General features: G+C 36.7%; 1 protein-coding gene across 1 annotated transcript in view; it reads left to right on the plus strand.

The window, feature by feature from the left end:
* Positions 1-13,126, plus strand: part of LOC125670755 (heat shock 70 kDa protein 12A-like) — a 61,427-nt gene extending 48,301 nt beyond the window's left edge. The window contains exon 5 of the mRNA XM_056163660.1: positions 11,779-13,126. Within this exon, the coding sequence (XP_056019635.1) occupies positions 11,779-12,851 (1,073 nt within the window). The 3' untranslated portion in view covers positions 12,852-13,126. The remainder of the gene's footprint in view (positions 1-11,778) is intronic.
* Positions 13,127-13,415: the final 289 nt, after the last annotated feature.

The following is a 13,415-nucleotide window of genomic DNA, read 5'->3' on the forward strand; positions in this document are numbered from 1 at the left end:
CAAATAGCCAATTATCTTCATGATGATTCTATGTCGTGTAAAACGGTGATCTGAATAATTTACAAAATTCTCCAGATTCTCAAACATACTTCGCATCTATTTCACCTTTTTGCTAACATGAATATAACAACCATTTGGTAAAACAGTTACCTCTGAACGTCACCGACTTTTCGTCAACAGTTTTAAAAATCTTTCCAACGAACTCCTACAACTTTCTCTAGACCAGATCTGACACTTTCCAATCTTTACCATTGATGGAACAATGTTTTTAAAACTGTTCCATCTTACATATTTTGTTTCAAAGCCTCTAACATGGATAAACGTCATGTTTGCACCGGGGTATATTAAATGACATTATTCAATGTTAATTTCATGCAATCATTGAAATTCAGTTTTCATATTTTTTCATCACTTTGATATCACGTGACTGGATATTCAGTATTTTTGGAATAAAGGTATTTTTTCCAAAGATACTTTTGCCAAAACATCAATCATCATAAACACAGTTAACAACAGTGTACTTATCTGACAAATCATAAAATTCAGTAATATGAGAAAGCAAATTTCAATTATCGTCGGAAAGGACACAGTACATATATATATATGTGTGTGTGTGTGTGTGTGTGTGTGTGTGTGTGTGTGTGTGTGTGTGTGTGTGTGTGTGTGTGTGTGTGTGTGTGCGCGATGTGATATAAATGCGAGGGTGTGCGGCAAATAATGCAATGGTGTCGACACGACGAAGTCCAATGGTACATACAATGTACTAATGCACCAAAGTGCGATGGAGTGTAAACGAAACAGTGTTTTTGGTAGAGATTGTACCAACCGTGTGTTATTTCAACAAATATAAGTGCAAAATAATACATGCACAAAATATAAGAATAAGAACTTATTTCATTACCATTTAGTTGTGTTATTAAACTAAATTTTCCAACGCGAAATCGTGAAGAATGTTTTGCATTATAGCAAACTCCCAGGAATTTATTATGTGTACATCAAAAGTAATAAATGATCATGAATTAAAGAATGTTTGGGCGAAGTAGATAGTTTGACATTAAATGTACTTTGCCGTTCTCACAATCCTCAACAATGTAAACCTTGTCGTTGCTGTCGTCCATGTCAATCTTAATCACCCGTGCCTACCTCCAATATATCCCGAACAAATTGGGGCACCGAAATTGGTGTCAGCATTTAGAGCAGAAAGAACCTTCGTTGCGGCAAACTGACGTTGCATTTCATCGGTTTCATTTTGAAAGACGTTAAGAATGGAGTCACAATGACGTGACGTCATAAACGTTGCTGAACCCCGCACCATCGGACTTTGGCGAGACCATCGCACTTTCTCATCCGTTACGTTAGCAAACTATCGCACTTTGGCGCAGACCATCGCACTTTGACGTGACCATCGCACTTTGGAGCGACCATCGCACTATAGAGTCTTAAGAGTCTTACACATATAATAGATAAAGCACTAAAAATGACCAACGACACGAACAACAGTGAATTTTCGAATTTTCAGGACAACATGTCCATTCCTCAGGACGAAGATCAAGGTCTCTTTCTCACTATATACTGTAGATTTGAGCTTGCCTCTAACTTTTGTACATGTACTTGCTGGTGCATGTTTATCAGACTTCAAATCCTGATGACATTCAAGATTCATGTTGCTTTTGAAATCCAAAGGTCAAGGTCATTATCACACTAAATCCCTATCGCAGCCATTCAAAGCTTCATACTTATAAACGGGGACTCCGTGGCTGAGTGGTTAGAGCATCGCGCTCAAAATCACACGGCCTCTCACATCTGTCGGCGCGAGTTCGAATCCCGCTCGTGCCAGTAAGTGAGAAAGTTTCCCAGTTTACTTTCGGAAGGTCGTTGGTCTCTTCCCAGGTACATTGTATCTGGGTTCTCTCATCCACCAATAAAAACTGGGCTCCACCAGATAACTGAAAAAATGTTGAGTGTGGCGGAAAACATCAATCAATCAATCAATCCTCAGGACGATGGAATATTTACATAGAAAAGAAAACTAAATAGAAAAGGAAAAAACTACTACTAAGCTGATAACAAACAAAACGTCTACATATGAAAATTATTGAGTGTAATAATATGTGTAAAGTCTGTTCCCATCGAGCATCAAGACAGATCTGAACTAACTAGTCCTACGCTGGATCAAGTCAAAAACAAAGAACGAGTTAATAGTTTATATCCTTTTTAATTTGACCTCGTATTTACTATAAGATCCGACACTTTGGATGTCGAGTGGTTCTGGATTATAGTGCTTTATATATATATATTTGTTACCGGGTGATAACTCAAACAAGCATACCGGTCACAAGATTTATTTATCACAATCGATCAGAATAACATCATTCACAGATCATCCAAATGTTATCCAATAAATATCATCCAAAAGATTCTACAACAAGTAATAACAAATATTAAACATACACACATTACATATGACACGACATAAAATCACGGACAGACATGACAAAGAAATAATTCCATATTAAGCTTCATTAATCACATAAATAGAATTGTCTTTTCTTCATCAGATCACATCATTAATATAAAATCATAATTAATCAAATTTACTTAATATTCTGCATTTAAACTAAGAACCTGTCCAGAACATATAATGGCAAGACAAACATATCAAACACCACCTAAACAATACATAACACACTCTTACCAAATATGTGGTATTAGAATCCGGATGGATCTATAGTAATGTGTAGATCTGGTGTATATCTATCAATTAATACAAATATATATATTACTCAGATTTCTGAAGCAATACACTCATTATGAAATAAATAGAAATAAAATAATCATACTACTCTTACTCTCACTCACTCTATGCATAAAATCCTTAACATAATTAGTAACTGACCTGATTAGTAGATTGTAGTCTGTAAGTTCAAATGTCCAAAGTTTTCAACTAAAGTATGACACAACTGCCCAATTCAATTTCTAAATTCAAACTGAATCTTACACTGACCAAGAACTGTCATGTGACCAATAATTAAGAAACGAACCGATGAACAATGAAAAACAATCCGTAACCAACCTAAACTATAGCTGGCCATAAGGGAAATATTTAGATATTAAAAGTTGTTTAATACCAACTATGGAAACCTGTTTGTGTATTTATTGCACATATTAAGCTGATATTATTTATCGTAAAATTAAAAACACTGAACACATGTAGTAATATAAATTAAACATTTTATTATTCCAGACGGGTAAGGATGCTTTACCATACACACACACACATATATATATATATATATATATATATATATATATATATATATATATATATATATATATATACTGAGAGAGGATACATCTAGCAGTTCTATATTTTATATTTCTCTCTGCAATTAGTGCAGTTCTGGTGCAGTTTGCAGGTTTGTTTCAGGAGGAACGGTTGATGTTACGATTCAGGAAACCACACCGACAGGTAAAATGAAGTCCATCCATGAAGTTTGTGGAGGACCGTGGGGAGGTTCAAGGGTTGATGAAGAGTTCCTCCAATTCTTGATTAAACTAGTGGGAGCAGATGTACTAAGGGAATTCAAGTATGAATGCAGGTCTGACTATTTGGATCTAATGCGAACGCTAGAAATTAAGAAAAGAAAAGTCGATATTTGCTCTAATCACACAATTCAAATCAGAATTCCGCCAATTTTATTTGACATTCTAGAGGAACATACGGGATCCAAAATTTCTGAAATTATTTCCCAGTCGCCTTACAACAGCTCAGTGGCATATTCCTGCGATAAATTAAACATTGACGTCAACTTCTTCAGAACGTTCTTTAGAAGTTCAGTAGATGATATAGTATATCATCTTCGAAGTATTTTAGAGAGTCATAGCTGTAAAAAAATTGCTTGGAGTAGTGGTAGTAGGTGGATTTGCAGAGAGTCCTTTTGTGATTGACAGACTCAAAGACGCATTTCCGGGAAAACGTATCATCGTCCCTATGAGGGCAGGTCTTGCTGTTGCAAAAGGCGCCGTGTTGTACGGACATAATCCAGATATTATCTGTTCAAGAGTTTGTCGATATACATATGGGGATGATATCTGTGAACCTTTTATCGAAGGACAGCATTCTTATAGTGATATGACAAACATTAACGGCATAAAATATTGCAGAAATGTTTTCCGGAAGTTCTTTGAGAAAGGCGAGAAAGTGTCACTTGGTGAAAAGCGATCTTTCACCGCTGATTATGACTTTAGAGATAAAAAGCGAGAGTACAAGAGAGAAGAACCATTGAAAGTCAAAGTGTATGTTTCGAATAAAATAAATCCGGTGTTTATTCATGACGTAGGATGCAGAGTCTTGGGAGAAATTACTGTGAAGTGCGAAATGAACAAATGGCCCGCTATGTTCACTTCTACAATAGATATGCAGATCACAGGAACCGAGATACAAGTTTCTGCAAAGATGAGCACCGGGGATAATGCTACCGCAAAGTTTAATTTTTTGTGATCAATGATGACATCTCGTTTGATATTAAAATAGATATGTATATATATCTATGTATAAAGCATGGATGTAGTAATGAACTCTTACATAAATATAACTGCCCTAAGTGAAGAAATATTTGATTCGAAGCACAGAAAATTTCACTTTATTTTATTTGGATACCCACTTCCGCCCCTACCCGGGGATGAACTCACGACCTGCTGAACCAAATCTCCTAGCAGCATGTTACCAGCGCGTTATAGACCGCTGGACCATCTAGGCAAGTCTTAAAAACTTGCTTTCGATGAATATGGAATTCTCGCTACGCCGTCACACGCTACACAATCATGGAAAATGGAAATGGGATACAGTTATTTAACGTGCATTTAAGTGGATCATACAAGATATATGTTGATTGATTGTAAATTGATTGATATATATTGATTGATTGATTGCATATAGTTTAACGTCCCTCTTGATTATATTTCACTCATATAGAGACGTCACCATTGCCAGTGAATGACTCGGCATTTATGGCCATTGAGCAGGGAGGGATCTTTATCGTGTCACACCTTTTGTTACACGGGGCCTCGTTTTATGCGGTCTCATCCGAAAGACTGTACCATTTACGACAAACAAGGAGTACTGAAGACCTATTCTAACCCGGATCATGTGTCTTCCAACAGTTTGTTGGAATTTACATCGGCACGAACACGAATTGTGCTCTTCTGTTACCTGACCTGTTCTTATATTCAGATGCAGCAGAGTATATTCAAAAGCTCTTACATGAGAAGGAAAAATATCTTGCTAGGGTGTTCAACACGACTTTTAGATATATTGACGAAGTTTTATCTATTAACAATAATTATTTACATTCATATGTCGATTCGATATATCCCTGTGAACTCGAAATAAAAGATACTACGGAATCCTCAACATCTGCTTCGTACTTAGATATTTCATTGAAAATGAATATTAACAGCAAACTACCAACTCAACTTTATGACAAAAGGGATTATGTCAGCTTCTCCATCGTCAACTTCCAATGTTTATGTAGCAATATTCCAATATCACCTGCATATGTTGTTTATAAAAAGTGAAAATAACGAACATTTATCAATCTCATAACTCCTATAAACAATACAAAATAGAGAGTTGGACAAACACGGACTAATGGATATACCAAAGGTGGGATCAGGTGCCTAGGAGGAGTAAACATCCCCTGTCGACCGGTCACATCCGCAGTGAACCCTATATCTTGATCGGGTAAACCAAGTTATCCCTAGTCAAAATCAGTATGCCAAGAACGGCATAACAATCGGTATGAAACACTCATTGGCGAACTAGATCGTTATAACGACCATAGAATTTGCAAAATGCTGACTTTAAACGAGATTGTTAGAATCCCTGCAACATCAACTGACCATAAGCATAACAAGCTCTTGTGTATCGAATCAGTTGAGATATATAAACAGCATATGCAGGTGATAATGGAATATTGCTACAAACATATGGGAAGTTGACGATGGAAAAGCTAATATCATCCCGTTTATATCTCTCAACTGATTCCATATCCAAGAGCTTGTTCTAAGTATAATTAGTTTTTAAATCGAGGCGTTTAAAGTAAGCACTTCGGAAATTCTCTAGTCGTTATAATGATCTAGTTTGTCAATACAACCTATCTTTGGGTCAAATGTAGTGTGACGTGTTTCGCTCTTGGCACGCTGAATTTGACTACGGATAACTATGTTTACGTGATCGATATATAGGGCTCACGGTTGGTGTGGCCGGTCGATATGGGATGTGTACTCCTCCTGTGCACCTTATTCCACCTCTGCTGCATTCAGGGACCGTGTTTGTGCAACACTGGGTTTTTTTATTCTGATAGGAAAGTGAAGATAACGAACAGTGATCAATCTCATAACTCCTATAAGTAATACAAAATAGAGAATTGGGCAAGCACAGACCCCTGGACGTACCAGAGGTGGAATCAGGTGCCTAGGAGGAGAAAGCATCCCCTGTCGACCGGCCATGAGGAGTTAAGAGATCTATCAATGTTCGTTATCTTCACACTTCATATTAAATGAAAGTCGATATTTAGTCTCTTTGGCAATATATTTCTGTCCGTATTTATCGATAATTGTTTCGGGTTTTTTAACTTCCTTCGAATTATAAGTTTGCTTTTGTCATGATATTTACTATTTTCTAATACAGAAAGAGAGTATGACTTATAATAATTACGATCCATAATAATTAATGGGATACCTTTATCGACTTTCGTAATTTTTAAAGTTTTTCATAGCATAAATTTTTAAAGTCGTTTCTAAAACGATTTTGATGAAGTTGTTCGACAGGAAATTATATTACTGTACTAATGAATTTATCTTAATTATGTTCCCACCTTTATGGGACATATTATCACTTTTGTTGCCTAAAATAGAATTGCCGTCATTTCCCTTATCTAAGAAAAATTCAGCTAATCGGAATATTCTATAAAATGCGTTCGTGTCGTGTTTTTTTTAACTTTCCTCTATATGTTTGTGAGTGGGGTGAGTGTAAATTTAACTCCTTTTTTATGTAATTTAATTTTGTTGTCAGTTAATAATCGTTAAGATGCATTAATCACATAGGCAGGGTACTTACAAACAAGATGATATTACAGTGGGTTTCAACAGTCCCGTTTAAATTCAGTATTTCGCAAATTCTATGGTCGTTGTAATGATTTAGTTTGCCAATACAACTTACCATTAGGTCAGTTGCTGTCTGGTGTGTTTCTTACCGACTGTTGGGCCGTTCTTGACACACTGATTTTTACTACTAATTACTCCGTTTACCTGATCAAGACATGGGGCGCACAGCGGGTGTGACTGGTCGACAGAGAATGTTTGCTCCTCCTGGTCACCTGATCCCACTTCTGGTATATTCAGGGGTCCGTATTTGCCGAACTCTTTATTTTGTATTCCTTATAGAAGTCTTTAGATTGATCACTGTTATGTTCACCTATCATTGCTAAGAATACGATTTAAATACAAATCTGTAGCCAAGACTCCACTTCCGCAGACAAAACTTGAGGTGTGTCCAGATTTGAACGCCTCGAGTGTCACTCTCAGAACCTGAAACATCGCTGATTTTAAAGGGACTAAACAAGAAGTAGATGACAAAGAAGCCAGAGATTACGCTAGGACAATTTCATAAAACTGAGTCTCGATGAACACTTCTACAGGAAGAACGAGCACTGTACTAACAATATCTCCCAGCCTACAGAAAGTTTTGAGCTAGAAAAACTCGACAAGTTTAAGAATTCGTGGGAGTCTCCGATTGGAAAATGTAGGACTTTGGAATCTTATATCGACGCAGTGCACTCTGATATCGAAGATCTCCTGTCTCAACGACCTCACATTTATGGAAACGTCACCAAGGAGGAAAGAGCTGCCCTTTAATCGCTCAAACCATCAACAAATGTACAAAGATGAAGAAATAGAACGTTATGTTTAAGAAGCACTCTGTCCTGCTGACTGCAGACGAAGGTATATTAATCTCCTTCCAAACATCCACAAAGGCATGCCGGGCCTACCCATCGCAATTGCCATTAGACATCCCACCGAGAAAATTTCTATTCTTCAATTTAAATCTCCGACCCCAGGTAGATAGTTTACCGTCATATCACAAAGAAACCACCGATTACATTTAAAATAAGACTCACTCTTCTGACCTCCTCGACAACACATTGTTGGTTTCAATGGACGTCATCTCCTTGTATACCAACATTCCACACAAGGAGGGTATTGAAGCCTGTAAGGACGTTTGGAATATGAGGTCTATTTAGAGACCTTCTTCTGAATCGTTGGTCAAGCTCCTGAAACATGTTCTCAAGTTCAATAAATTCATGTTAAACGGCAACATTAGCTACTTAGTGACACGGCCATTGACACCGAAATAACAACATTTTATGCGGAAACTAATGCGGGCACCAAGGAAGCCCTTAGGTGATTTTGTTTCATTAAAGACATAGGGGTAAAATGGGTAGAAAGTCGGGGAGACCTCAACAACTTTATTGAACCAGTCAATAAAAGATGAAGAACTAGTCAATACATTTCATGATTCCATCAACTTCATTGTTGATATTTCTGCATCCAGTAACGACTATCTAGACACCACGTCTCAGATTGTTGACGAAAATATCGAATTCAGTCTCCACAACAAACCCATTGACTCTCATCTGGATCTCATGCAGTCAGGCTGCCATCCTCCCCATACATTCAAAAGAGTACCTAAAAGTTCAGCCTGCAGAGTGCGTCGCATCTGCTCCACTCATATACTTTATAAAGAAGAGAGCACCCATCTAATGAAACATCAGTAAAGGAGAGCCTATGAAGCCCCAAAAGTGCAAGCAGTTATTGATGAGATGTTAAAATATTAGTAGTTGACAGATTTCCAATGGTAACTACAAACCACTCTCTCTTGAAAAACTTCAACAAAATTCTAAAGAAGTATATTTCCATTATTCATACTAACCAAAGATTCACTGAGGTCTTCAAAGAACCTTTTATTGCTGCCTTCAGACATCCCAGAAATCTTAAAAACACGGTGGTACGAACCAAAGAACAAGGTACGGTTGTATACATAAAAAGGCCCAAAAAAATTCTCTCTATAAAATGTGTCTGGAATTAACCTTAATCAGCGTTTTAAGAAAGTAAAATAAATGCCAGGTATACTATGTCAACAAAATCAGAATGATAGTCCTAAATGGATAGCATTATGACATCATGAATAAGACATTTCCCGCCTTTTTCTCAAAATAAGCCTGAAAACTGTCAAATGTCATACAAATTATTGCTCAGGAAAAGATGTGCGCATTTGTCGAGCAAAATGAAAATGATATATATTGTGTATTATTTTGAGATGAAAAACATGTTTCAATATGAATTTGCTCGACGCATGCGCTGTATGTTTTCTAAAAGGAAAACCACCTGAATTTGTGGATATTTTCATTGAAAATAGCATTTTTGCAATTTTATGCCAACTTCAAGCTCTCGTCATATGACACAAATCATTTTGCTGATCAAACTGAGTGAATTTTGGGTTTGCTAAACTATTCCTTAATTGAATACCAGGATTTGAGCTCCAAGTGAAATCATCAATATTTTGGGCCAGATGACTGTAGAAACTGTACTTACTTCTTGGTAAATTCTTTGCCTAATGGGGGATTTAAAACTTGTTCTCATGACAGAACACAGCGCGAGCACAGACAATTTTAAGAGCACTGTCACCGACCGATTTTAAAATATTCTTGGGGACCTTCTTGTCGCACGGACAACTGCATCTATCTACAAAGTTTGTGACAATCAATAAGTAGATGAAACTGGAGACCTACGTACAAGGATCTGTCATTGAATTAAGAGTTTAAAAATTTGTGGCCGAGCATTTCAATCTCGCAGAACACAAATGGTAAGACATGACAGTAGTGGTTATTGACCGTAATATTCACTGAACCGATGCGGAGACGAGCAAAGAAATTTTACTAAAATCACTCTGCATCAATGGTATGAAACATCGCAATAACTTCACCAGAATCAATGTTACTTAATTTACTCGGTTTAATTGTGAGGAGTTTCTTATTTCTTTTATTTATTTATCGATCTTTTTTCATTTTTCATTTTTTTTTCATTTCGATTAATAATTATCATTATCCATAATTTTACAGCCTTAATTATTTCTTTACACTTTAATGCTATACTTCAACATCAGTATGAAAGGCGAAGATAACGAACAGCGATCAATCTCATAACTCCTTTGATTAATACAAGATAGATACTTGGGCAAACACGGACCCCTGGACACACTAGAGGTGGGATCAGGTGACTAGGAGGAGTAATTATTCATATTTAATCATTCATATTTTTAAAAAAAACAACTCTAAACACTTTTTTGAAATATTTCGACCGTGTTACAGGTCTTCTTCAGCCGTGTTTCTTTATACATGTACATGTATATTCATTTTTCACTACAGTTCTACACTAGTAATTGAGCTTTACACCTCCAGGTGCGAATATTTTTAATAATAACCCCTCGTGGGAATTTATGAACGGGTTTTTTTTGTAGAATGTTTTTCACATTACTTACCAAATACTAGTATTTAATTTACGCATATTCATATTTGACGATGTGTGAGCATTGTTAATTTTATTATTAGACTCTTATTTTTCAAATGCTTTTCGCGCAATATCTACTATGACGTTACTTTTCAATTGTAATACTCACTGTGACGTCATAGTGTTTGTGCATGGATTCTTGTATTACATTGCTATGATAGATAAACACAACTAAAGAAGATTGGTAACACGGTCGAAATATTTCAAGAAAGTGCGATGGTGCAAACTGACGTTGAATTTCTTCGGTTTCATTTTGAAAGACGTTAAGAATAACGTCACATTGACGTGACGTCATAAACGTTACTGAACCCTTCACCATCGGACTTTGGCGTGACGATCGCACTTTGGCGTGACCATCACACTTTGGCGTGACCATCGCACTTTGGAGCGACCATCGCACTTTAGAGTCTTACAAGCACCAAGTTCCAACACCCAATACCTAGAAGTGTTGGACTCACAACGTGGATACATGGTCAAATACAAAGAAATTATACAGAACACTAAAATGACCAACGACATGAACATCCCGATTGTCAAATTTTCGGGACGACCTGTCCCTTCTTCGGAAGAATGAAATAATGTGACCAATATCAACATGAATAATAATAAAACAACAACATACACCTAGCATTACAACTACACTAAATCTACAAACGTGTTTATATATATATTGACACAATATTAACTCATTAACACATTAATTATACCGTCTTTGTGATTTCATAACATCAATGTTTATTACGATGTCATAACAGCAGTGGTGCCTTGTGTTTGCACTTCAAGTTGTTACACACTGAAGAGCAGTTCAACAAGGTGAAAACGCTAAGTGTAATTAAATGTGGATCCTGTTTGTTTTGTCATCGTTGGATGTTGTATAGAACGAATTTGTAAAAGTCAATGAAATAACGCTTTATTCGCTCTTTATTGCAAATTATTGTTCCTTGTTTTCCTCAAAGATACGAGCGTACAATGTTATTCTATGAAAAAATTTCGCGGCGGAAACACTTCATTAATCATCATTTTATTCAATTACATATATTATTCATGATGTCCAAACCAAATCTAAGGAAAGTAGATATATTATGAAAGAAGGTAGTATTACTTAATTGTCTACTTCAGAGGGCTTCTTTTTTTTTTCCTTTTTCACAGGTGGAACAGTAGATGTCACTGTACAAGAAACAACGTACGATAGGAAAATGAAAACGATTTACAAGGTCTGTGGCGGACCCTGGGGAGGAACCAAAGTGGATGAGACCTTTCTCGGTTTCTTGGACGACTTATTTGGACCCGAGGTCATGAATTTTCTCAAACAGGAATGTAGATCTGAGTATTTAGAGTTCTTACGAGGATTTGAGCTGAAAAAAAGAACAATTGAGAACGAATCCATGAGGAAGGTAACCTTAAAGATTCCTGCAGCCTTTAATTATATTGTGTTGGAAAAAAGTGGCACTACGATCCAAGACCAGATTAAAGCATCGCGCTATAACATAGCTGTTTCTTTTGCCGGGGATAAACTTAGTATTGAGCACCCTTTGTTTGCATCATTTTTCAAGACGTCGGTAGATGACATCATATGCAATATTCAAGATATTTTGAAGCATGAAAGTTGTCAAAATATTAAAGGCATAATAACAGTGGGAGGATTTGCTGATAGTGCAATAGTCAACTCTGCTATGAGAAACGCCTTCCCAGATCGAAAGTTTATCATTCCAATGGAGGCAGGATTAGCCATTTGTAAGGGTGCTGTACTCTTTGGTCACGACCCAGACGTGATTTTTTCTCGAATATGTCGATACACATATGGTGAAAAAGTCTGTGATCCATTCGACGAAGCCATACACCCAACATCAAGGCGGATCATCGTTGAAGGATCACCGTTTTGTTCACAGATCTTTAGGAAGTTTTTTACAGAAGGACAGGTGGTTACGCTTGATAATGGAATCGAAATGAAAAGCCGAGCTTCGTTTATTGATGCATGGCGAAAACAAAAACGTTTTGAGCCAATAGAAATATATGTTTACATTTCTGATAAGAAATGCCCAATGTATGTAGATGATGAGGGATGTCGACAGTTGGGTGTGGTCAAAGTAAACTGTGATAATGGTATCTGGCCCGAAAAGGTTTATATTACAACAAGAATGGAAATCGCCGGTACTGAAATAAAGGTTACTGCCACGATGCATACCGGTGAAAAAGTCAGCGCAACCTTTAATTTTCTTTGAAGCCAATCTACAGAATCCTTTAAACGGCTAAAACATCGTTGTGGTTGTATCAAGCTGTATATCGTTCAATACATTGTTCTACATATATGAGATTGGAAGCATACAAAATACTTTGTAGGAATTGATATAATGCAACAGTTTTGACATTTATTTAAGTCAATCAGCAAAAATCATATCTCATATAATTGTTTCATTTCTTTTACGCTAATCGTCGCTAGAAAAATAGTATATGTCAATCAATAATAAATAATGAAGTACTGATCTATAAAACCAAAGGTGGCAATGTTTTGTATTTTCATGGTGTTGTGTTATTGGCATTATGTAGGTCGGGGTTCGAATCCCAGCTGCGACAGACCTACGTCGTTAAAACAGGTAGTGACAGTTCCATCGCCAAACGTTTGGCATCAGGTCTGAATGTCACGGGTCCTCGGAGATGAACTTAAAAACGGATGTACCGTGTCACAGTAAGTGTTGCACGCTAAAGAACCCTCATTGCTCAATGGCTGTAAGCGCCAAGCATAGGCCTAAATTTGAAGCCCTTCCCCGGTATTGGCGACGTCTCAA

This window comes from Ostrea edulis, chromosome 4, assembly GCF_947568905.1.
Source record: "Ostrea edulis chromosome 4, xbOstEdul1.1, whole genome shotgun sequence".
Taxonomy (NCBI): domain Eukaryota; kingdom Metazoa; phylum Mollusca; class Bivalvia; order Ostreida; family Ostreidae; genus Ostrea; species Ostrea edulis.